Here is a 24,241-nt window from a genome sequence, read left to right as displayed (position 1 = left end):
GGATGGATGGATGGAGTGCGGTGGGTCTTTTGCTGTGGAGAAGATGTGTCTATTGGAAAGATGGATCAAGGCATGCAAGATATGATATACCAAATCAATCGTGAATTTTACAGCGAGATGTACTTTTCCCACACTTGTGCGTTACTCGTTGCTGAGCTGGTCGCGATATATTTGGGCTGCTGGGTTCACATGTCTGAGACAAGTATACTGTGTCTGTCTGTGTGTACAATGAAGATTCCCTTTCAGTCACGCTGCGCGCGACGTCGAACACGTGGAATATACCAGCAACTACCCCTCCGCCCCCGTGATGATGCCTTTGCATTCATACTTCGACATGTCCTTGGCATGCCCTTTGTTCGATTCCAGGATCAGGTCTGCGCCAATCCTCCTCCTCCGATCCTGGCCTGATCTTCTTACAATTCTGTCTCACACCTCCTGTAATCCTTGTTCCAAACATACACTACCGCGTCGCACACGCCAACGGCACTGTCGGGTAGTTGAACTCTCCCGGGTGCAGAGTATGGATCCTGGTGCGCATCATGTCGATGGCATACTCGACGTCCGGGAGCCGGATGACGAAATCGCCGTGAATCAAGTCCGCACTAACGACCTCTAGTTGTATCCAAGCTGTCAGTCCCTTGCCTCTCTACACAAACAATCGATTGAAACCAACAACAAACGCACCATGGTCCAAAGCAAGACAGTTCCTCATGATGATATGCTCGAAAATGCGGTCAACGCCCTCAACTCGGTACCGCGAGCGCGTCATCTCAGCGAGACACAGCAGCCTGGACAGCAGCTCGGAGCCCCAGTTACGCGGATCCGGATCTGGCAGCAAGTTGACGGGGAACGGCGTCGCGGGCGACATGACGTCCCAGTACCTGATGATGCGGCAGTAGAGAGACATCACGTGATATCTGTTGCAGCGCGATAGCCGCGAAAAGAGAATGTAGGGCGGCTTCTCGTCGAGGTAGTAGCGACAGCAGGGTGAAGGTATTTCCCTGTCGAGGGGCGGTGACGCTTCTCGACGAGGTGTTGATACTTCTTGACGAGGGGGTGATGCTTCTCTATGGCGTGAATAGCCATCAAGTACCAAGGGGCCCATGAGGAAAGCTGGCTGGTCGTTGGTGACGGTGGGCGGGTTTGCTGGCGCTTCTTCACGGCGTCGTGAGTAGCCTTCAAGCACCAGCGGGCCCATCACACGGCCGGCGAAGGGAACTGGCTCGCCGCCATTGGCATCTATGAGATCCATGTTAGAAGTGCTCTTGAGGAAACACCAATTGGTCCCTGGTGTGAGGCTGGTTCCGTCGCGGTTCTGGCTGAGAGGTTCGATTCGAAGGCGTCTTGGTGCGGGGCAGAGAGGATACGGAGAGGAGAAGAAGACGGCCAGGCGGGAGATTTCGTTTTGAGTTTTGTCGTGTGGGGTGGCGCTGGCCTTCACCGAGAACAAGTGGTGAAAGCTGCTTGTGTGGCCTCAGATTTCCCCTTCACTTGTGGGGGTGCAAACGCCAGGCTTGGTTGCCATGGGAAATTTGTGGGGACAAATGGTAGCTTGAGGACTTGATGGTGCTGAAGATGGGGATATCATGTTGTCGATGTAATGGGGTTGAAGTGGATTGAGAGGTTGGCTCGATTGAATGCATCCAGGCATGTCTCATTTGTATCTTGCACGCTTGGAATCTGCGTTGGAGTAGAGAGCGCTTGCGGGTAGTTCGACTGGTGTGCTCTCCTCAAATGTCGGCTGCAATACGTCAGCACTGTTTTCAAGTCTTTACACTGAATAAACAAACCACTACAGCGTATCCATCCAACTGCTGTGGAGCCTGAGGAACAGGCCTACCACTCCCCTGTAGTTCCATAGGCCCATCGTAGTGCTGTTGCACAAGAGGCTCCTGGGGATATTGAGGCACTGTCGGATTGCTTTGCGGGTCGGCTGGCACAGTATAATAGCGTCCAATAAATGGGCTGTACTCTTCCTGCAGCTTGCGTACGGCCTTTGCACGTCGCCGTTGCTGTCTGCACATGACGCAAAAAACAATGGCGCAGAAGGCGCCGCATACGACTATGATACTCAGAGTGATTATGGCACTGATTGCCGATGTGCTTAGTTCGTCGCGGTGGGAAAGGGGCGCCATGGTGTAGGGCACGTCTTGGAGCTGGTCTCGAAATGTCACGGAAAGCGGTTGTGTGTAGGACTGGCTGCACAAGACGCTGCTGGGGATTATTTAAATTTGTTATTTGGCGCTGAATCGCGTTCCAGCCAAGACACTGGCATGGGAAGGCCATCGAGGCGTGTTGATACGCGCATAGTTGGGGGCCAAATCTGCATCCCACTGCCAGGCTGATTAGCCGCTATCTATTCTTGGGCGCTTGAGTGGCTGGCCTGAAAAAGGCGTACGAGGTCGCAAAGCCTGAAGACATGTGTTGGACTAAAAAGAAAGAGTATGACGACGAGAGCTGTATGCCCACGTGGTGGTGGAGTGCTAGTCCGCAAAAAGGAGTCAGCCCACGTGATGCGGATGCGCACGTCCTGCATGCACATGTGCAGTGTCAACGATGCAGGGAGGATAGCAGCGCAGACGCTCCTTTCACCGTGCATGTGGCTTGCGCTGGGATGGTATATAAAACAGCCACGACTGCAACGATAGGCACTGGAGGGACGACATGTGCAGTGGCTGTTGGTGGCGGACGAAAGCCCCAAGGATGCTTTGCGTTAGCGCCGGCGAATGACGCGCGATTCGGCCCAAATGAACATGACGTATGGCATGCGGTCGCTCGTCCGCCGATCTAGGGAGAGGGCATTGCATATTCGATGCCTGGAATCCCACGACTCTCTTCCTCTTCTTCACGTCGGGACTGGCGATGCTGTGACAACACCTGCGAGCCCCCCCCCTATTAATGCGCTAGGCTCGGTTACAAATCCCCCCAGCACAGTTGGACCGCGGCTGCGCGCAAACGCTGCACCACCCCACCCCAACGCATTTTGGTATCATTATCGCGCCCTTTCACTGTAGATTAACCTATCGCGTTGCGCGCAAAGTCTACGCCAGCCGCCGGTTGTGCGACACCATCTCCCGTCTGTTGTCACCCCCAGCTTGGAGTATGCCCCCGCCGTATCGACACTTGAGAAGACGTCAGAACGGTGAGAAGCAAAATGGATGAAGACTTGCGCATGCTCGAGGTATGTGCTGGAGGGAGTCCAAGGGATGCGCTCCCCAGCTGACAGCGACGCGCCACACAGGAGGAATTTTGTCCGCCCATAGACCCTACGCTGCTTTATACCATCTACTCAGACTTTGCAGGAGAAGCAGATGCTGTCGCCCGCACCAGAGAGCTGCTAGAGCCTCTCAAGGCCACCGCCGAGGTGGAAGCGCTCACAAACTTTGATCCGTCGGGAAGCAGTGGAGGCGCCGTGCAAGAGAGTCCAGACAAACAGAGCACCGACACGGATTCGTGGGGCACCCAGACGGTAACGACAGAGCACTCGTCTCTTTCAAACGACTTCTCTGCGCTGAGTATCAGTGGACGCTCTGGAAGCCCAGGAGAAACCTTTAGGCATGGATACTATAAAGACACGGAAACGTTTGACATTCCTACTAAAGAACTGTTGCTCGCCGAGACATTTCCAAGCCTTCGCCCAGCGCAGGTGACGCACACCCTGAAGAAGTGCGGGTACGACTACGACAAAGCGACCGACGAGCTGCTGAACCACGTCTTCTTTGACGATAGTCGCAAGAGCCCTACAGACGAAGGGCCCATTGCTAAGGGCATCGATGCTTTTGCCGAAGACCATCATGTGCCGCAGAGGGGGAAGAAGGGCAAGGCGAAGAAAAAGCAAAGGGTGTCTCTGAACGACATCAGCACCGACTACTTTGTCGAGTCAGAGGCGCCCGCGAACCGTTGGCAGAACACCAGTCGCGATGTCGACTTTGTCACGTCGCGAACGGCTGTGCCTGCCAAGACGGTGTCCTCGCTGTATCATGCAAACGGGGCATCGCTGTCTGCGACAGTACTAGCCGTTGTGCAAAGGGACATTGAAGCGCATAGGAAGGACGGGCAGCCAGACGCTGCGCTGGTGCAAGATGCTCTTGACTTGAACGAGAGATTCCCTTCGATTGACCTGGAACACGCCATCGCCGTCGTCCGGTTTACTGCGCCGTCCAACATCAAGGCTCAAGAGCTCGCAAAATTCCTGACCCAACGGCCGCCGAGTGAGACGGGTGGTAAAGGCGGGCTCAAGCTTGACCTGCGATACGCGCCTGTCAACGTGTCCGATCCATGTGAAGCTACGCAACTGCCTGCGCTTGCACCCTCTGCCAAGCCTCGCGACGTCTTGTCCATGACAGCTGCTAGGAATGATGCGTTTGGAAAGGCAGCTAGCGCCTACCGCAGGGGAAAGTCGACAGCGCTGATGAGGCAAGCAGCCGCCTACTATGCACAGGAGGGCCGTGACCTCAATGCCAACCTGAAAGCCATGAATGCAGCCGAAGCCGATGCCTTGGTGTCATCGCAGTCCGGAGCAACACATCTGGACCTGCACGGCGTCAGCGTGGCCGACGCAACTAGGATCGCGAAGCAACGCACACAGGCGTGGTGGGATGGGCTTGGAGAGCGTAGGATTCCCGAGTGGAGCGGCCCCGGCCGCAGGGGTGGAGGCGAGGTGTTCAGAATCATCACCGGCCTGGGCAGGCACAGTGAAGGTGGCCGGGGTAAGCTGGGACCTGCGGTGCTCAAGGCATTGGTGAACGAGGGCTGGAAGGTCGAGGCGGAGCCCGGCGAGCTCTATGTCACTGGGCTTGCGCGGCGAAGGTGATGGTGTGATTGGTCTTGGATAGCCACGCCGAGCATTTGGATATGTCTGTGTCAATGTCGTTTCAATATGCCCAGACTTATTGACAAAGCATAGTTGTCCATGAAGAATGACATGAACGGAAACTCATGCAATGGTCTTGGCGTTGGGAGCCGCTAAGCCTCTTTCGGGCCTTGGTCCCGAGTTAGTGTCGTCCCTCCCCACCCGCCTTCCGCCTCCCCATCTTTCTTGGCCACTGCCTGGGCGCGAACAAATCCCGAAACGCACGACGCCATGTCGCCTAGGCATTTCCTACGTTAACAGTCACAGCGGCAAGGCGGAGCTGCTGTCCTGCCTCAGTTTCAAAACTAAAACGCGCGTTTTCTCGCGGCCGTGTGACACGCCACGCTGTCGTTTCATGGAGCCTGCGACAGGAACAGCAACACCACTGGCGTCCCGAAATGGTTTTTTTAGGTAATGATGAGCTGACGGCGGACGTCTTGGTGTATACGCCTCTATCGTGAGCGATTTCTTGCTCGCCACCAGACTGATGGAATCGAGTCCCAATTGACATTTTCACAGAGTAATTGACGCTGGAAATCATGGAATACTGCACTCTTCTCCCAGAGACCGCCCGTGGATGCATAGTCAGCATAGAGGGCCATGGACAAGAACTACGCAATAGCGGCCCAGCATGGCACAGACGTTTCGTCCTCCCTGCCTCACAGTCGCAGACCAGACGCACAATACGCGCTTCCTAGCACTCGTACTGCCTGAGCGTCTGTTCACTACGGACACGCATTGCTACAGGCTCGCAAGAGGGGTCCCGCGATCTACAGAACGAATGACCATAGGTCCAGAACGCGTCAACCTTTTGATACCGGACGTGCTCCGTCCCATCGGGCCTACCACATTCAAGAAAGCTATATAGAAGGCTACCAGAAGTCGACCTTATTTTTTCTTCCATCAAGCTCCAATCCGATACCCATTGAGCAAGGTGTACCCAAGTATCAATACATTCACATATATATACCTCCCGCCTCTTATACCTCCTGCTGCCAGTCAGCCGGTTTGATCTGTTCTGTTCATATATACACCACTGCCGGACAGTCTTTGTACTCCTTATCTTTGTAACAACAAGACATTCGGTTCTAAAGTGCCAATATGAAGTTCGACTCCACCATCATTGTCGCCTCCTTGGCCGCCTCCGCAGTTGCGGCTCCCGCCCCCAATGCCAACGAGCTTGCCAGGCGCTACGTTGTAAGTCGATTGCGTCCTCGCCCCATCCTTTGGGTTTCAGTCATGATTATCAGAACTAACAATGGTTAGGACACCACCGGAGGCCAGAGGCTCCCTGCACACTTTGTTTCCACTGTCCGCAGGTTTTCGAGTGAAAAGATCAAATCTAAGCGTCAGCTAGACCAGCTTCTTTCCGCCCTCACTGGCGGTGGCGGAGCCGGCAACAATGGCCTCAGTTCTCTTATTGGAGGCCTCACTGGCGGCCTCGCCCAAGGTCAAGGTCAAGGTCAGGTTGCAGGCGGCGCCGCTGCCGGAGCTGCCAACGGGGCTGCCGGAGCGGCTAACGGGGCTGCCAACGGTAACGGTAACGGTAACGGCAAAGGTGGAGCTGCAAAGGGCGTAAGTATTCTAAAGACTGAATCAATCAGACATGTTATTAACATCTCATAGGGTGCCGGTGCCAATGCTGGTGCAGCCAAAAACGCAACTCAAACAGCTGGTGCCGCAAATGGCGCAAAGGGAGGGAAAAACAATCAAAACGGTCAGGCCCAGCTAGCTGGTGCCGGTGGTAACCAGGCTGCTGATGGTATTTTCTCCAAAAGTTCTTGAAGTTGATCTATATACTAACTCCTCTCAGGTGCTGGTGCCAATGCAGGCAACGGTGCTGCCAATGCTGCCAATGCCGCCAACGCGGGCAAGGCCGGTGCCGCTAATGCTGGTGCTGGTGCTGCTAATGCTGGTGCTGCCAACGCCGGTGCCGCCAATGCTGGTGCCGCCAACGCCGGTGCTGCCAATACAGGCAAAGCCGGTGCCGCCAATGATGCTAATGGTGCTAATGGTGCTAATGGTGCCAACGGTGCCAATGCAGGCAAAGGAGCACAGCAGGGAGCAGCAGCACAGCAGGGAGCAGCAGCACAGCAGGGAGCAGCGGCCCAGCAAGGAGCAGCAGCACAACAAGGAGCTCAACAGCAAGGTGCTAAACAAGGAGGTGCAGCAGCACAGCAGGGAGCAGCAGCACAGCAGGGAGCAGCAGCACAGCAGGGAGCAGCAGCACAGCAAGGAGCAGCGGCCCAGCAAGGAGCAGCAGCACAACAAGGAGCTCAGCAGCAACAAGGTGCTAAGCAAGGAGGTGCAGCAGCACAACAAGGAGCTCAGCAGCAACAAGGTGCTAAGCAAGGAGGTGCAGCAGCACAACAAGGTGCTCAACAGCAAGGTGCAGCACAGCAAGGAGCTCAGCAACAGCAAGGAGCTCAGCAACAGCAAGGTGCCAAGCAGCAACAAGGAGCCAAGCAGGGAGGAGCAGCAGCACAACAAGGAGCTCAGCAGCAACAAGGTGCCCAGCAGCAACAAGGAGCTCAGCAGCAACAAGGTGCTAAGCAGCAAGGTGCTGCCCAGCAGGGAGCTGCCCAGCAGGGAGCTGCCCAGCAACAGGCGGGTGCAGCAGCCCAGCAAGCAGGCTCTACCGCCGCCACCGCCCGCTCGGTTTCCGTTGAGGATGAGGAGGAGGAGGACTAAATTCTCCACTCCCCATCTGAGTACAAGACACACACCCCTTTGAAGAAGCAGAGACGTGTATATCAGCCGAGCATGGGGGTTGTGTACAAATGACTGGACGACTGCAAGACATGAAAAAGACGAGTGGCTCTTTATTGAACCCGCTTATCTCAACCATGGGCACTTCATTTCGTCAGGAAAAACGGTGTGTTGGACTAGATTAAGTGTGGTTTTTTTTTCCTTTCCTTTCTCACACGAGTGGTTTGGGGTAGATCTCCCCTCCAGTGTTGTGCACTGTGTGCGCACGCCTGTGAGTGAGTGAGAGTATGTGTGTAGTATGGTAGCTGTGCTATCGATGATTAATGATATGGCTGATGCTTTCCCCCCTTGTTCATCTTGAAATCTGCCGTTTCTTTTTATACATGCATGCAACTGTGTCATGTATGTCTTGAAGTATCGAAAAGTCGGCGTTTATTGTAACGTCGTTACAATCCTGCCAAGCACCATACCAGATTCGGAACCAGATCGGGGTAACCACCCGCCAGCCCTCTTAGCAGATATATATAAGAGACACGCCTAGTAGATAGTTGTATAGATTTTTAATATTCTTATATACAAGGCCTATAGGTAGCTACCTAAATTAAGGCTTATCTAGTGACCCACGCACTCCCATATGCCTCTGAGTAACTCTACTGCCGTTACTAACCCGAGTAGTATTGCCTGCGCCGTTACATTCGAAAGTAATGTAAGAAGTTTTGATTGCAACTCTGGTATCAAAGGAATCGTAAGTTTTCTTTTTCTTTTTTTCATCATCATCATCATCATCATCATTATTATTATTTCCCCATCTGTGCAAATAGCACATGTCAAAAGGCAAAAGGCAAAAGGAAAAGGATAAAAAAGAATTTACATACATACATACATACATACATACATACATACATATATATGCATTTTACTTGCGGAAATTTTGGGCCGAGCCAAAGTCTACTCCAGATGCTAAGCCAAAGCAAAACGAGTAATTAGTTAGAGTCCGTTGGAAAGTTGTACGTGTGAGAAGTGCTTTTAATACGACTATTTACTTATTTATCGAGTTTTTCTTTCGAAAAATTAAAAAAAACAAGGGGAGAAAGGGTTTATCGCATCGTGTTTGATTTTACTTGTTATTTCTTTTCTTTTCTTTTCTCTCGTTTTATAGGGGTATGTATGTATGTATGTCAGTAGTGTATAGTTGCGATATGGTGAAATAAGTGACCAAGTGACTACGGTAGACATTGCAACCATGTACTCATTACGGCGTATATGTATGTATGTATATGCATGCACGTATATAAACTCGAGAAAGAAAAAAAAAGCGAAGAAAAAAAAGAGAGAAACCATGTCAATAAACACAGGCACAGCATCTTGTCCTCCCCGACCACAACCGGCACGTCCATCACTACTACCACAACACAACACAAGACTAGCCCAAGACGCCCACACTATCATTCCTCTTGTACACCTCACTCAGCCCGGGAAACGTATCAAGGCTATCGACGCCGCCGCCCGGACACTTCCAGTCGCGATTATACGCTTTGTCCGGTAAGATGCCAGCTTTCCTGCCCATACGGTAACTCCACTGGGGACTTGATTCGGTCTGCCAAGTCCAGTAGAACCAGCCCCAGCCAGCCTCAAAAGCATCCATCTGGCCAATGGCGAACTGGTAAAGCCATTTTTTGTATTCGGCCGAGTAGGACGAGGGATCGGCGTTGGCCTGGGTGCACGAGCACTGCGAGGATTGCAGCGGGCATTGCGGGGCGAGCACGGCGCCCGACTTGTCGGTGGATTGCAGCGTGCCTTCCCAGCGGGTGCCGGTGCCGACGTTGTTGATGTACTGCGTGCAGTCCGTGTCTGCTTGGGACCATTCGCCGCACATGGTGGGGCCGAAGCCCGTTTGCTTGTTCATGCTGCGTTTGGATTGCTGGGTCCAGGCTTCGCAGGCAAAGTTGAGCTTGTCGCGGTGCTTGAGTTTGATTTGGTCCGTGTTGAAGATGACGTATTGGTGCACGTCGAGGAGGAGGTTGTCGTTGCCCTGGAGCTTGCCCTGCCAGTTGTCAAGGCCCATGAAGCCGTCGCCGAAGATGATGATGCTTTTGATGCCGTCGGACCGGATCTGGTCAATGGCCTTTTGGGTCCACATGAGCACCGTTTGCGTGTCGAGTTCGACCATGCGCGGCTCGTTGACGAGGCCGTACATGGTGACAATGTTCTTGTAGCGGTCCTGGGCAAAGAAGACGGAGAGTTTGTGGTGCACGTCGAGGGTGCGCTGGCCGTTTTGGTCGCCATTGGTACCGTTGAGCCAGCCAATGACGCCTTGTCGACCAGAGTGGTTCCAGCCGTTCTGACTGCCTGGTGCGCCGTGGAGGTCGAGGTTCACGCGGAGGCCGTTTTGTCGGCAGTATTCAATGCCGCGAAGGAGGTAGCGCCACGACACCTGCGGCACGTATACGTCGCCGTCGTACGTCTGCACCATCCAGTAGCCAAACGGAAAGCGCACGTGGTCCAGCCCGGCCTCGCGGATCTCAATAAACGACTGCTTCGTGATAAATGTCGAATAGTGCTTCTCCAGCGTAGATTTGGCGGGACCGGGCCCGAGCTTGTTGGTAAAGGTCCATTCGTCCACGATCCCGTCCTTGGATCCAAACTGCGAGAAGAAGGATGGGGTGATAAAAGGCTCTAGGTTGAGCCAGCCGCCAACGTTGACGCCCCGAATCGGCATCTTGCCATAGTCAAACTTGTCGGACAGCTTGGGTACAGAAGGGTTGGCTTGGACAGAGTCGTCCCACGTCGAATTGAGGCCTATGATGGGGAGGCCTCCTACGGTTTCACTGGTAAAAGTGACGTTAAAGTCAGCAGTATCATACCAAGACCATGGGTCCAATATGCCGCCACGGTACTGTTCTGGCACGCTGTTCCGGTCCTTGCCAGCCAGATTGCTGTTGGACGGCCCTGAACTGCCTCCTCCAGACGAGCTTCCGGAAGAGCTGCTGTTGCTACTGCTGTTGCCTGACAAGACAACAGCGACGGGTATGATGATGGCCAGCAGGAGAATGACTGACAGTACGACGATGATGATGCGCTTCCGCTTCTTCTTCCTTGCGAGCTCCTCTTCCGAGTACACTGTGGGTGTTTTGCCACCACCTCCACGCTTCTCCATCATGTAGCGGTATTCGTCCTCGTCTTCAATGCCGCCCTCTTCTGCCAGTGGCCCACTAACGACGCGCCGCTTCTTCTGCTCGGTCCGGTGCTGCTTCTCTCGTCGTCTCCGCTCTCTCCGCTCTTCAACTTCGGATGGTGTGTGCTTGGGTTCACGTTTACGTCTCCGCTCTTCTCGCTCGTCTTCGGTTTGCGTGCTCGGTTTGCGCCGAGGTGCTTCCTCGTCCGTGTGGCTTGCTTTCAGCGCAGCCGCTTTCCGTCGCTCTTCACGCCGCTTCCTTGCCCTCTCTTCGTGCGTGGCCGCATCGCTCTCTGCTGCACGCCGTCTCGCCTCATCCTCCCTCTGTGCCTTTCTCTTCTCTTCGCGCTCGTCTTTGAGCCTCGCCTTCTCGAGCAGCTTCTCCTTCCTACGAACTTCCTTTAGGTAGTCCTCGTCGTAGTCATAAGTTCCCCAGCCACCCGACTTCTTGGCATTGGTCTTGTCGAGCTTTGCGAGCGCATCCAAGCTCAAGGGCGCGGTGCCGCGACTCGGGCCTCCTTCTGTCTTGGAGTTGCGCCGGGTGCCCCGCGCTTTCTGGGGCGCTGGCGAGTCCTGTTCTGCATCGCTCTGCTGGCGTGGGCGGCGTTGGGGCCTCGGTAGCGCGTCTCCCTGGGAATCTGTCGCCCGGTGGCCTTTTCTCCGCCTCCCCTCGTGCTCTGGTGCTGCATGTTCGCCGCGAGATTCTCTGCGCTTCCGTCGTTCTGGGTCGGTGTCGCCGTGCGATTCTCTGCGGCGCCTTCGCTCATCGCCCTGCGGCCGTCTCCGCGAGGGGTCGCGGTCGCGGTCGCTCATGGAAAAAGAGCTGGTTGGTGCAGGAAGCGCTTGTGGGATGGGCGTGTGAAAACGCGGTGTGGGAGCGTGGGGCTGGGAAGCACTTCATGCGAGTTGATGCTGGGAAAAAGAAAGCACGTGGATACAGACAATAACAATGGCGGCGGTGGACTTGGAGCTCGGGGCACACGAGTAAGACATGTGAATACCAGAAGCGAATATGTATAACTGCGGGTGGCGCAGGCTCGAGGTCGAGGTTGCTGGGATGTGGGGTGGTTGCCAGGGAGACTGGTGTTGATGGCTTACCTGACGTGGCCCAGTTGCTGGGCATGGCATGGCGCAGGGCAGCGAGCTTGGAAACACGGCAAAAGGCGCCATAGAGGCGGCGCCTTGAGCCCTGCCGCGCGGCACTATGGCTCTATAAGACGCTTGCTCCGGCTCCTACTTACACATAGACATACACGGCCATCCATCAGTGCGTCATCCGACGATTCGCCCATCCACACGGAACTAGAGCCAGCACCGTGCTTTTGTTCGGGCAGATACGAATGCAAATGCAAATGGGCCCTGCGTCAGCAGGCCAGATCTGCTCAGCCACGCGATGCAGCACAAGCCCATGACATCACAGCACATGCGGACGACCCCTGGCCCCCAGCCGTCGGTAACAATCATAACAATGTATTGTAGAGCATACGTATAGGCGTGTGTGTGGTATCATAGCGGAATTTTACAAAAGAAATGCGCCGTGCGGGAGAGGGCTGACTCCCATCTGCCAATGGCGCCCGCGAAGGCGCACCCGCCTCTCTCTAATAAGCTGCTCCACGGGTCTATGGTGGCGACGGCGCAATCATCGCACCACCTGTACAGGACCAAAGCAGCATGCCGCCTAAACAAATACTGAGTCGGCCTTCATCGCAGCATGCGGCGCGGCAGTCCTGTCGGAAGTGCTGGCACATGGGAGCTCTCATGTGCATATATCAAGTGTTGCAACGTGGCGACATGCATTCAAGATGCAGCTACGCCTTGGGAAGAACTGGCGCCATCACAAGACACGGCCGCCTTGCCCTTGTCGGCCGCCTTCTTCTCGTCGTCGCTGTAGAGGCCGTGCTCGTAGATGTAGTCGACCACCTTGTCGGGAATGTAGTAGCGGATGCTCTTGCCTCGCTTGCGGAAGAGGCGAATCTTGGTCGACGACACGTCGTTCTGGATGAGTTGCGGAATAACGCGGATGTTGTGCCTCCACTGTTGCAGCTGCACGAGGGCGTCATCTGGTACAAGTCAGTCATACAAGGCATAGCCGGCAGTGAGGAGCATACCGATATCAGTGCCGCTGCGTTCGAGGATAAAGGCGCCGTAGTGGCCCAAGATCCTGCTCAGATCCTCACGAGCCCACAGTCCAGGTGTGCTCATGGTCTGGATCAGGTCGGCGCCGGCTAGCAGCGCAACGTGGATGCGGCGCTTCTCGCCATTTGCCGCCTCAATGCCTCCCATGACTTCGTTCAGCTCGTAGTCAAAGTGGTCGAGCACCTTGACGGTAGGGAGGTATTCCTTGTGCAGCGGCTCCCATGGGTCGACACCAATCCAGGTTGAACTGTCGGCGACAGCGATCCTCGTCATGTTGATGCGGTGCTGGGCAGAGGCCAGTCCGGCCTTTTTGTACGCATCGCCGACAGGACTGAAGAAGCCACCCACCACTTCATAGTCGGTCTCGAACTCGCAGTAGTCGGCCGCCTCCTCGAACATGCGCAGGTGGAGATTCGTGGGGGGCGAGAAGGAGCCACACGACACGAGCACGAGGGGCTGCTTGTTGGGGTTGGCCAGCGTCTTTTTTAGGCGCTCCTTGGGAAATGTGTAGTTGTCGAGCGACATGGCTTCTACGTTGGGCATGCCGGCGTCGAGGAGGACCTCGCGATTAGCAGTCGTGGTGGTGGTGGTGGTGGTAGCCGACATGGTCGCGAGGGGTAGGATGGGTGGAGCGGGGGCGGCCGCCGACGAGGGACGAGCACGAGTAGTGTAGGCGGCGGGCGGCGGTGGTGGTGGAGAAGGCGGCGGGCGGCGGATGGGCGCGGCGAGGGTTTTGGGTCTAGGTTTAGGGTTGGGTTTGGGTTTGGGGGGTAAAGTATGGGGTCAATCTGGAGGGCCGAGTCAATTGCCGGCGGGCGAGAGACATTTATGAGGGAGAGGCTTACGAATACTGCGATCAACGGCGCGCGCGGTAGCCAGCCGGCAGACTAGGCAGTAGTCTGGAGGCAGTCGGTAGGGATCTGGCAATGACGCGGGGCGGGTGAGGCGAGACAGCCGACGATTCCTGCTCGCGGCGGCACACGGAAAAGTCTGCTGGACGGCGGGCGGCGGGCGAAGGGCGTTGTTGAGTGAAGGACACAGGGAAGGGGGAGCGCGAGAGCGACAGACGGGGGGGAGCAGTCAGCCATCTTGTACCCTTTTTTTTTACCACACACTTTGTTTGCAGGCGGCCATGGTTGAGACAGTCTGGTGCGGGCGGCGGCGGGGCTATCCAGGCCCTACTTACCCACGCCTTTGAAATCAGCCTGCGACTGCACATGTGCCTGTGTGGCCGTGCCGCCGTAGCACCAGCACCAGCACCAGCACCAGCACCAGGGCCAGGCGATGCGAGGCGATGCACTGCGAACGGCGGCGCATCCAACCCTTTTGCTTGGGCATGTCCCAGATGCATCCCGAATGGGCATGCTGCTGCTGCTAGCCCACGGCGACCGCCTCACGTGGGCGATGTCGGCCTTGCCCCGACCCCACAGCCAGACGTCGTCTTGGCCCCAATGCGGCTGCGGCTGCGGGTCGTGGGATGCAAATGCTGAACAATCCGTGTGACTTGGCTCGCGTCCAGACACTGCTCGTCTCGCCCCGGCCGTGGAGAGTGGCGTGCTTCATGCCACACTCACACTCATGCCCACGCACGCTTTTGGCCTGGTCTTGGCACGACTCAACCACACACGCCTCCGAGGGGCTGCTGGGTTGCACTGAGCCCCCCCCATGTGACTGAACCTGCCGGGTTTTCACAATCACTCTGCGTTGTCATCTCGTTCGCGTTGCTGGGTTCTGTTTGCCCCTCCCTCTTTTTTTTTCTCCCTCTCTCTCTCTCTCACCCTCCCGCGTGACAGCGAACAGCGCGGCCGGGAGGAGGACCTGGAAATAGCCGCCCGACCGTAGACGTGTAGGCTGAAGGAGAGGGGGCCCAAGCCGGGAGCGCCATGATGGGAATCAATGGCCGTGGCCTGTGAAGATATGTACAGTGTCTGTGTGTCTGTGTGTATGTATGCATGTATGAATGCATGTACCGTGTCTTGGGTGGCGATGCGTGAAGCCGGTATATTGCGATTGAAATCCATCGACGGGCCCTAACCAAATCAACAAGCACAAGATAAAATAGCCGGCAAAAAGAAGAAAAGCGCGGCCAGGACCACCATGGCTCCGGGCCAATGGCCGAGGGCGTCGTGTGAATGCCGCGGTAGCAGGGCAGGGGAATACTATAGTCATACAGTAGAACAAGCAGGGCAGGGCAGGGCTCGCTATCGATAACGGTCGCTAGGCTAGCCCCAGTCGGGTCACGTAATTAGCTCCGCCGACCAGGCCATGGTGGATATGCAACCTCAAGTATTCGCCAGACTCATTGCAGTATTACCCATCTCTTGCTATACCCATCCCAACCCGACCCGCGCAGCACGCTCGCTTGCTCGCTCCCATCCCCGCCTGCATTCACCGTCCCCGCCCTGCCTCCCGTTCCTTTGTGTGTTTGCACTCACCGCACTCGCTTGAGCACCCGCCTCATGGCGCGTCCTTGATGGCATCCAGAGGACCTCGTCAAAGGTAAATACCGCTCACTCTGCTCGACCCTTGGCCCACTGCAGCAACCGACCCTCAACCCGCCCACTGCTTTTCCATCTCCGCCTGCTGCACGCCTCCCTCCCGCCTTGCCTCTTTTTGCTTTCTACCGACACAGGCCTGCCGCCAGCCCACGGCAGCCCCAGTCTGAGCGCATCTCGATTGCACAAGCCTCAAGTCAGAATCTCATGTCGTCCAGAGTCACTCGCTCGCAAAGGCGCCAATCCGGCAACCCGCTCAACGACACCACCGACCCCTCGCCGCCAGCCCTCCCGCCCACGCCAGCCCTCCCGCCGCCGCCCCCATCTTCTCGCAAGCGCAAGTCTGCTGCGCCGGACCACTCGCCCGACCAGCCCGACCACGCAGACGCTCCCCCCGCCCGTGGAGCTCGCAGCAAGCGCTCCAAGGTCGACGCCCAAGACCCCCCACCCCAGCCCAAGACACGTTCCAAAAAGGCAAAGGGCAAGGCCGCCGCTGCCATGTCTTCCTCTGGGTCTGTGCCAAGCGCTCTTGCACACGGCCATTCGCTGACGCACACCAGCCCGCCATCAGATCCCATCGACGAGAAGGCGACGCCCCAGCCCTCGAGGCGCTCCAAGGGCGGCCGCAGGAGTGCCGGCGACAGCTCGAGGCGCCAACCGAAACCCCCCTCCAACGCCGACGCCGACGCCGACACACCATCGACCTCTCGCCGCAGCTCTCGAAGGTCCACCAAGGCCGAAACAGACACCAACATGGACGACGCTCCCCCACCCAGAAACGAAGACAACGCGCGCCACTCGGCCGACGAGCACACCAGTGACGACGAGCACGGAGACGCACACGGCGAGCGCTACGAAGAAGAGGATGAAGACGACGACGACGACGATCCCTTTAGTGGCGGGTTCCTTGGACGCAACACGCACAGCCTTTCGGCCCTGAGGCAGCTGACCGGCATTATGGCAGGCACCACGCAGCGTCTGCGCGGCATCCTGGAACAACTGCGCTCGCCCGATGACTCTGTCCAATTGATAGCACTCAATGAGCTTTCGGAAGTGCTCCTCATCTCCACCGAGGACAATCTAGCTGGCCACTTTTCTCCCGACGCATACGTCAAGGAGCTCGTCAAGCTCATGCAGCCCAACGAGTTCACAATGGAAGAGAATCCCGAGCTCATGCTACTCGCCTGCCGCTGCCTCGCCAACTTGATGGAAGCGCTCCCCCAAGCAACAGCCAACGTCGTCTACGGCGGCGCAGTCCCGGTCCTCTGCTCCAAGCTGCTCGAAATCAACTTTATCGATCTCGCAGAACAATGCTTGAGCACATTGGAGAAGATCTCGATTGAGTTTCCTGGCGTCATTGTGCGCGAGGGCGGCCTGACGGCCTGTCTTACCTTCCTCGACTTCTTTGCCACCAGCACGCAGCGAACTGCCGTCACGACTGCCGCCAATTGCTGCCGTAATATCCCCGAAGATTCATTCCCTGTCGTGCGCGACGTCATGCCTATCCTTGAGAACATCCTCAACAACAATGACCAAAAGGTGGTGGAGCAGGGCTGCATATGCGTATCTCGCATCGTCCAGAGCTTCAAGCAACAAGAGAGCAAACTTGAAGAGCTTGTCAGCCCGGGCCTTCTCAAGGCAATCCTCCGCCTTCTTCTACCAGGCAGCACCAACCTGATTGGGCCCAGCATTCACACCATGTTCCTCCAGGTTCTTACGTATACCGCCAAAGCTAGCCCGCGCCTGTCTGCCGAGCTGCTCAAGATGAATGTCGTCGACACCCTGTATCAGATTCTCACTGGTGTGTCGCCTCCCAGCGGCACCGAAGACGTCGCGGCCAAGATAGACTCTGTCATCATCATGCAAGCTCTCATTCACCGGCCCAAGGATCAGGTTTATGAAACGCTGAATGTCATTTGCGAGCTTCTGCCCGATGTCCCCAATGAAGGCCTGTCGTATCTCGACGACCTCTTTGACGCCGGCTATCCGGGTGATGATCTTCTTCCTCTTTCCTCCACAAACAAGAAGACTACGAATGAAAAGCGTGTAGAGCTTCTCGAAGGGTGCAAGACGGAGGTCAAGCGCTTTGCTGTGATCCTTCTGCCAACTCTGACGGATGCCTACTCCAGTACCGTTAACCTCAGTGTTCGCCAAAAAGTACTCACGGCCCACCTCAAGATGTTGTCCAACCTCGATACCGATATTCTGGAAGAAGCCTTGCGCCCGGTGCCGTATGCATCGCACTTGGCGTCAATATTCACTCAGCAGGACCACCCGTCTCTCGTCACGTACGCTCTGCAGGCTGCCGAGCTGCTGCTCAAGCGGCTGGAGTCTATCTATCGCTATCAGTTCTACCGTGAAGGGGTCATTTCAGAGATTCAACAACTTGCAAATCGTCCATGTAAGACATTGGACGGTCGGACCAAAGAGTCAAAGTCCACTTTGGGCGCCACAATGACTGCCTCGGGCGATAGCACCGCCTCTTCAGCGGAGCCAGAAGCCGAGTCGGAGACGGGTAACCTGAATGAGGGCGTCGACGTAGAAATGCAGTCAGAGGACGAGGGCGACGAGGTGGACCTCGACGACGAGCCGAACACAAGCAGCCAGAACCGAGACGATGACGACGAATCCGACTCATCCTCGTCCTCTGATCAGCGCGAACCGCCGCCGATGCCCAATATCGAAGATATCATCACCCTACGTGCCAAAAAGTTCATCGAGACGCATGAAAGGGAGGGTGACAAGGCTACGCGCGACAAGGCAACTGCGGTTCTGGATGATCTCAAGTCGCTGGCTACCGAAATCCGAGCCTGCGGTTCCAAGGGCACCGCAAACAAATTCATGGATCTGTTCACCCGACTGGCTTCTTATTTTGAAGGCGATGCACTAGAAAGCATCACCAGTTACGAGCTCAAGTCATCCAAGATTGTGGAAGTGCTGTTGGAAGTCTTCTCAAAGCACATATCTTCAAAGGATATTGATCCTAGACCCATCTTCCTGGAGGCTTTCATGGGCGGCAGCAGCCAGAGCAAGATCAAGACTGCCAGCACCGCATCTCCAGCGACTCCTTTCAGCGTCTTGGTCCATAAACTTCAGGACCTCCTCAGCAGGTCCGAGCATTTCGATGTCATCACTGTACATCAAAACATGTACGACAGCCGAGGAAGCGCGACCTCTATGCTAGCCAAGCAACTGCGATTGAAGCTCGTCGCCGATGATGACTCGGGCATTCCCAAGACCTATCGTAACATTATGGTGTCTATTCACGCAATTGCGACTTTCAAGGCTCTGGATGACTACCTCCGCCCACGCATAAGTCTTGCTGATCGGCCACGGCCTGCTAAGCCCAGGGATCAATTTGCCCGTGACCAGTTCGAAGCCATGTATGCTCAAGCTCTTGCTGAAGGTCGTGCGCCTGCGCCGCCCCGGACGCCGTCTGATTCAGCAGGCCGCGCTTCGAAAAGGTCGTCGCGGTCCAAGCCAGCTCTGCCAGAGTCGCCCCAGCCAGGTCCCAGCTCTGCTACGCGCGAAAAGACACGGCGGTCAAGTAGGCGTCAGCAGCAGCAGAACCCTCCGCCTCCACCCCCACCTCCAGCCATGCCGCACTCGAACGACAGTCAGGAACCTGTGGAATGTGCCGACGAAGCTCAGGTATCCGACCCGGAATCTATGGACGAGGACAGTGCCTTGAACGCAATTGTCGATGATCTGGAAGAAGATCTTGACGAAGACATGCCAGATCCCTCTGCTGTGAGCGTCGAGGTCGCATCAACAGGAAAAGCTACTGCTCACCAGGAGGATGGCACGAGGATCGCGACACCAGTACAAGGTACACCAATGGCGAAACCACCCCCGGAGAACAGAACTCCTGCTTCGCGATTGTCGGCACTCCTACAGAGCTCAGCTATGCGCCAGAGTCTAGGTGGAGCGGCCAGTGCCCTCTCATACGCTGCCGCTGTTCAGTCAACTCCCCAGGATTGGCACATTGAGTTCAGCGTCAACGAACAGCCCCTCTCGAATGAGACAACCATCTACCGCGCTGTGCACTTTACCAGGCCACAGCCATCGGAAGGCCCACAGCGCTCGGTATGGAATGGCATTCATACCATCAAGTTCAGGCGGGTGCAGGGCCCTCCACCAAGCGAGTCGAGCTCCTTGACACCACCCCCAGAGTCAAAGTCGGATGTTGCAGGCATGCCGGCTTCGCTGGATCAACACCCCGTGACATCTGGTATCCTGAGGCTACTCAGTATACTTCACGGATTGAACTCGCATCTCGATGATATACTTTTGGCAAACAAGGAGCAAATCAAGCTCAACGCAGAGCCACTATCACAGTTTGTCAACACAAAGCTTACGGCGAAACTCAACCGCCAGCTTGAGGAGCCTCTTATCGTGGCCAGCAACTGTCTGCCTAGCTGGAGTGAAGATTTGGCTCGCTTCTACCCGTTCTTGTTCCCGTTCGAGACTCGCCATCTCTTCTTGCAGTCAACTTCGTTTGGCTACTCACGATCGATGACAAGATGGCAAAACTCGCAGCCTACGAGCGATTCACGAAGCGACCGACACCGAGACGAGCGTCCCTTTTTGGGTAGACTACAGCGACAAAAGGTACGGATATCGCGATCGCGGATCCTGGAGTCGGCCATGAAGGTCATGCAGCTGTACGGACACTCTGCCAGTGTTTTGGAAGTGGAGTACTTTGAGGAGGTTGGAACTGGCCTGGGTCCAACCCTGGAATTCTACTCGACTGTGTCCCGGGAGTTCTCCAAGAAGAAGCTCAAGCTTTGGCGAGAGAATGAGTCCAACGACGGCGACGAGTATGCCTTTGGTAAGCGGGGATTATATCCTGCGCCCATGAGTGAAGAGGAAGCGAACAGCGAAAACGGCGAAAAGCGCCTAGAGTTGTTCAAGGTCCTGGGCAAATTCGTGGCCCGTTCTATGCTCGACTCTCGCATCATCGACATCTCGTTCAACCCAACCTTCTTCCGCATCAGCGATGGTTCGAGCGCAGCAGTCGTACCATCTCTCGGGGCCATCAAGACTGTCGATGAGGGTCTGGCCAAATCTCTGGTGTTGCTCAAGCAATTCGCCGATGCTAAGAAGAACGTCGAGGACAGTGACTTGAGCCCAGAGGAAAAGGCAGCAGCTCTTGAGAAGATTGTCATACACGACTGTACGGTGGACGACCTGGCACTGGACTTTACTTTGCCCGGCTATGATTCGATCGAGCTCATTGAGAATGGAGCGAACACACCGGTTACGATCAGCAACGTTGACAGGTATGTCGACAAGGTTATAGACTTTACCCTGGGCTCCGGTGTGGAGCGACAGGCAAATGCTTTCCGTGAAGGCTTCACCGAGGTCTTCCCGTATTCTGCACTTAAAGCCTTCACCCCAGACGAGCTGGTGATGCTCTTTGGCAGGACTGACGAAGATTGGACGCTTGAAAGTAAGTTGAGCTACGTCAACAACCATGCAATATGCTAACAACACGTCAGCACTGATGGACTCTATCAAGGCAGACCACGGCTACAATCTCGACAGCAAGAGCGTACGCAACTTGTTGGCTACCATGAGCGAGTTCAACGCACAAGAGCGGCGAGACTTTCTGCAATTCATTACTGGTAGCCCCAAGCTTCCGATTGGAGGTAAGATGGCGTGGCTAGTGCTTGAAGCGAGTGTATGCTGACTGTTTTGCAGGATTCAAGGCTCTCACACCGATGTTTACCGTCGTCTGCAAGCCCAGCGAGCCGCCATTCACGTCGGACGACTACCTTCCGTCTGTCATGACATGCGTCAACTACCTCAAGATGCCAGACTACAGCAGCGTTGAGGTGTTGCGCGAGAAACTCAGCGTTGCGATTCGCGAAGGCCAGGGGGCTTTCCATCTTTCTTAAAGTGTGAAGTGGTGGGTTAAGGCGGAAGGTGTATACCCTGGGGTTTTCCTTGGGCGTCGGACATTGATATCCATGGATTCAGATGCAAGGTCGAGGCTCTTATGAAATGTATGCACATGGGTTTAGCATGCATTGCGGGTAGTTTTTGTTTGTGTTCTTTCTTTTTCTTCTTTTCTTTTCGGGGAGGACGGCGTTTGAAGCCCATGTAATTTTTGCCATAGCATTAGTCTGTTCAACAGACTATAGAATCGCAGGTATTTCTTTTGTCCCTCTCTCTCTCCATCTCTCTTATCCATGGTCTACTGGTATTACTCCCTAACATGAATAAGCTGTTGCTGCCAACACACCAACCCCACGGACGCATGCATATGTACATAGTATTGCCCCAACCCACCACATAATAATCATCGTCTCCCTTGCACTATGTATTAACAAGCCTTATTTCGCACACCTCATACTCTTGCCATCCCCCCCCCCTTCTCTCTCTCTCTCTCTCTCTGTCTTTGTGCCGCACACGTCTCACACACCCCCTTCCCCGACATTTGTACCGCCAACCTTCTGCCATAGGGCTTGAGCGCCTCCACCCCACATGTAATTTCACAGCACCAAGCTCCACCAGTATATGGCCTCTACGTTGACCCAGATTCACAAACACACATATATATAAACGCATATACACAGACGCGCGTGTGCGCACGGCGTAAATAGGTGCGCGCACTGGTTGGTGTGTTCAACCGTTTCGAGGTGTGCACGTACTTACATACTACATGCACACATCCACATGTCTAAGTAAATCTAAATCTCCATCATGCTTACATACTGCACAGTACTCCTAAGTATGGATATGGATGTGGATATGGATATGAATATGGATATGCACCATCCTTGGCTCTTGCCCCGTTCATCGCAATTTCCAGCGCGCTTGGACTTTTCGGGCTGAGCTGGACTGAGCTGGGCTGGTGGGGACGAGCGCGCGCACGCACGGAGGTGAGCGAGCGAGCGAGCGAGCACCGAATAGAATGGCATGGCATAGTATGGCATAGTATGGCATGGCATCAAAGAGGATGCAATTAGGGGCAGCGGGGAGGACCATGCAAACTGTGGGCGTGTGCGGGAGGGTATTGTTTTTCCGTGTTCCTTGTGTTATCTTAATGCAGATGTAGCGTTCTTGTTTAGGGGGGGGGGATTGCATAGGGAGGTTATACGTGGAGGAGTCTTTGGGGGGAGGGGGAGGGGGAAGTGATAACGGGAGGATGAGTGGAGAGTAGCATAACTCATCCTCCTCTCTATCTCTTTCTCTCTCCCTCTTACTGGGGGGGTTTTTTTTCTCTCTACTTTTCCCCTTGTCGTGGTTACATAATGGCAGTGTAGGTTGAAACGTGATGACACAGCATGGCAGGACCGCAGCAAATGACTCGCGTCATTTGTGACCTCTCTCTCTCTCTCTCTCTCTCTCTCTCTCTCATCTGCTTTCGTGAAAGGGACAAGAGAAGGGGGAAGGGGATGATGCGCGCTGCAATCATATCTACTAAAGGAGAGAGAGGAGACTGAAAGGGGAGACACAGACTGTGCGTGCGCAAGGCCGTGTCTTGTCTTGTCTTGTCTTGTCTGGTACATACTTTTGCATGTTTGTGTGGGCGACGGGGGCAGATCTTTATTCTAAGATGAAGGGGACGGGGGGGACGTGTGTGGGAAACTTATAATTGCATCTGTATTAGGGGGGGGTTGGGACTAAATGTAAGTTTTGTGGGGTTCCCAATTAGTTATCCCATTTCATATCTATTTTTGCTTTTTTCTATTTGCGCTCTCTCCTAGCACTAGGGACTGGCTATGCTTGCTTTACTTTGGCTGCGCGCATAACCTCTCTTTTTTTCCTTTTCCCTTTTTTCTTCCTTCCCTCCTTTTTCTTCTTTTTCGTTCCTCCTTTTTTTTCATCGATTATCTTGTCGACGGTCCCTCCTGTTTGTTGTCTCGCTGTTCCGTGTTTGTGTTTTTTTTTTGTTTTTGGTCCCTTGATTTGATCTGATTGGTTGGGGTCGGTTTAATACATATCTCTAGTGTATCTCGCTCGCTCGCTCTCTCCTGTTCTCTTGTACGGTGGTGTTGGATTGCCTAGGAGACGTACTGCCATTACCTGCGCCAACTCCCCCCTCAGTCGTCCTACCTACATCTCCCTGCTGCCGTCGGAACAAGCATCCCTCGAACATCTCACGCCAATCATGTCTTCGCTCTCTCTTCTCACCTCGCCCCTGCGCGCCCGCGACCGACAAGACGGCTCGATTTTCGAAAATGACGTCCAAAGACGGGGCTTTGTCATTGTCATTATACTGAGTCTTCTCGCAACAGTCGGCATGTTCTGCCTCATAATTACGCTCGTCCTGTTGAAGAACAAGCGCGATCGCAGGATCAAGAAGGCGAAGATGGATGCGGAGAAGGGGTCTGTTTGGCCGGGGGCGAACAAGGGACGGTATCAGAAGGTGGAAGAGGACAAGAGAGATGGCGTTTGGAGTGCAGAGATGGAAATGGAGGATCGAGGGGCGTACAGTGGCGCGGGGTATGGGGAGGGTAGAGAGCCATATAGGCCGGTAAGTGAAGCAATCCTTCACCCTATGAGCGTGAAACGAGACTAACGGAGACACAGATTAATACACATGTATCTTAGAGATATCTTCGCAGCTATGCGTAGGGAAAAGTTGTCGTCATCAGGTGGTCTAATCACCATTCACTCAGTGTAGGAGCGAGAGTGAAAGGCGCTAACAACTCGCCTTCACCTTTTCTCGCCGTTTGCCCACAGACAAACAAGTAGATAAAATTCAAAATACCGCCTGCGGGGACTAAAACTCACCACAAAAATCTCTTTTTCCTCCGCACAGTCGAATCCAAGCCCACCCTCGCCGCATTCGAACCTCGCCCTCGGATCCTCGCCTTGCTCCACCGGAGCACTCTGGTCCGCCATAACTCTAACTGGATTCCA

General features: G+C 55.1%; 9 protein-coding genes across 9 annotated transcripts; 5 read left to right on the top strand and 4 right to left on the bottom strand.

Moving 5' to 3' along the window:
* Nucleotides 1-460: 460 nt before the first annotated feature.
* Nucleotides 461-1,252, bottom strand: SETTUDRAFT_38750 (uncharacterized protein; the record flags this gene model as incomplete). Its single annotated transcript, XM_008025890.1, has 2 exons — nt 461-612; nt 685-1,252. The coding sequence occupies 2 exons, from the start codon at nt 1,250-1,252 to the stop codon at nt 461-463; spliced, it is 720 nt and encodes a 239-aa protein (XP_008024081.1).
* A 261-nt stretch (nt 1,253-1,513) lies between these two features.
* SETTUDRAFT_176709 (uncharacterized protein) lies at nt 1,514-2,087 on the bottom strand. The gene is made up of 2 exons (XM_008025972.1): nt 1,791-2,087; nt 1,514-1,741 (listed from the first exon to the last, which is right to left on the bottom strand). Exons 1-2 carry the CDS (start codon nt 2,022-2,024, stop codon nt 1,655-1,657), a joined length of 321 nt encoding a protein of 106 aa, XP_008024163.1. The 5' UTR covers nt 2,025-2,087; the 3' UTR covers nt 1,514-1,654.
* An 855-nt stretch (nt 2,088-2,942) lies between these two features.
* Nucleotides 2,943-4,901, top strand: SETTUDRAFT_46868 (uncharacterized protein). Its single transcript, XM_008025931.1, has 2 exons — nt 2,943-3,181; nt 3,242-4,901. Exons 1-2 carry the CDS (start codon nt 3,155-3,157, stop codon nt 4,811-4,813), a joined length of 1,599 nt encoding a protein of 532 aa, XP_008024122.1. The 5' UTR covers nt 2,943-3,154; the 3' UTR covers nt 4,814-4,901.
* A 227-nt stretch (nt 4,902-5,128) lies between these two features.
* SETTUDRAFT_168505 (uncharacterized protein) lies at nt 5,129-5,812 on the top strand. The gene has a single exon (XM_008025971.1). It carries the CDS (start codon nt 5,484-5,486, stop codon nt 5,718-5,720), a length of 237 nt encoding a protein of 78 aa, XP_008024162.1. The 5' UTR covers nt 5,129-5,483; the 3' UTR covers nt 5,721-5,812.
* Nucleotides 5,813-5,953: 141 nt separating this feature from the next.
* Nucleotides 5,954-7,543, top strand: SETTUDRAFT_184062 (uncharacterized protein; the record flags this gene model as incomplete). The annotated part of the gene is made up of 4 exons (XM_008025970.1): nt 5,954-6,049; nt 6,119-6,427; nt 6,479-6,614; nt 6,666-7,543. 4 exons carry the CDS (start codon nt 5,954-5,956, stop codon nt 7,541-7,543), a joined length of 1,419 nt encoding a protein of 472 aa, XP_008024161.1.
* A 1,291-nt stretch (nt 7,544-8,834) lies between these two features.
* Nucleotides 8,835-10,969, bottom strand: SETTUDRAFT_168504 (glycoside hydrolase family 5 protein). Its single transcript, XM_008025969.1, has one exon. It carries the CDS (start codon nt 10,716-10,718, stop codon nt 8,985-8,987), a length of 1,734 nt encoding a protein of 577 aa, XP_008024160.1. The 5' UTR covers nt 10,719-10,969; the 3' UTR covers nt 8,835-8,984.
* Nucleotides 10,970-12,533: 1,564 nt separating this feature from the next.
* Nucleotides 12,534-13,478, bottom strand: SETTUDRAFT_38745 (uncharacterized protein; the record flags this gene model as incomplete). The annotated part of the gene is made up of 2 exons (XM_008025889.1): nt 12,534-12,796; nt 12,845-13,478. The coding sequence occupies 2 exons, from the start codon at nt 13,476-13,478 to the stop codon at nt 12,534-12,536; spliced, it is 897 nt and encodes a 298-aa protein (XP_008024080.1).
* A 2,096-nt stretch (nt 13,479-15,574) lies between these two features.
* Nucleotides 15,575-21,519, top strand: SETTUDRAFT_129711 (uncharacterized protein; the record flags this gene model as incomplete). The annotated part of the gene is made up of 4 exons (XM_008025968.1): nt 15,575-15,879; nt 15,928-20,819; nt 20,869-21,018; nt 21,071-21,519. The coding sequence occupies 4 exons, from the start codon at nt 15,575-15,577 to the stop codon at nt 21,265-21,267; spliced, it is 5,544 nt and encodes a 1,847-aa protein (XP_008024159.1). The 3' UTR covers nt 21,268-21,519.
* Nucleotides 21,520-23,486: 1,967 nt separating this feature from the next.
* Nucleotides 23,487-23,897, top strand: SETTUDRAFT_38743 (uncharacterized protein; the record flags this gene model as incomplete). The annotated part of the gene is made up of 1 exon (XM_008025888.1): nt 23,487-23,897. The coding sequence occupies one exon, from the start codon at nt 23,487-23,489 to the stop codon at nt 23,895-23,897; it is 411 nt and encodes a 136-aa protein (XP_008024079.1).
* Between the last annotated feature and the right edge of the window lie 344 nt (nt 23,898-24,241).

Source organism: Exserohilum turcica, assembly GCF_000359705.1.
Source record: "Exserohilum turcica Et28A unplaced genomic scaffold SETTUscaffold_16, whole genome shotgun sequence".
In the NCBI taxonomy this organism is placed as follows: domain Eukaryota; kingdom Fungi; phylum Ascomycota; class Dothideomycetes; order Pleosporales; family Pleosporaceae; genus Exserohilum; species Exserohilum turcicum.
This window is presented reverse-complemented; position numbering and strand designations above follow the sequence as displayed.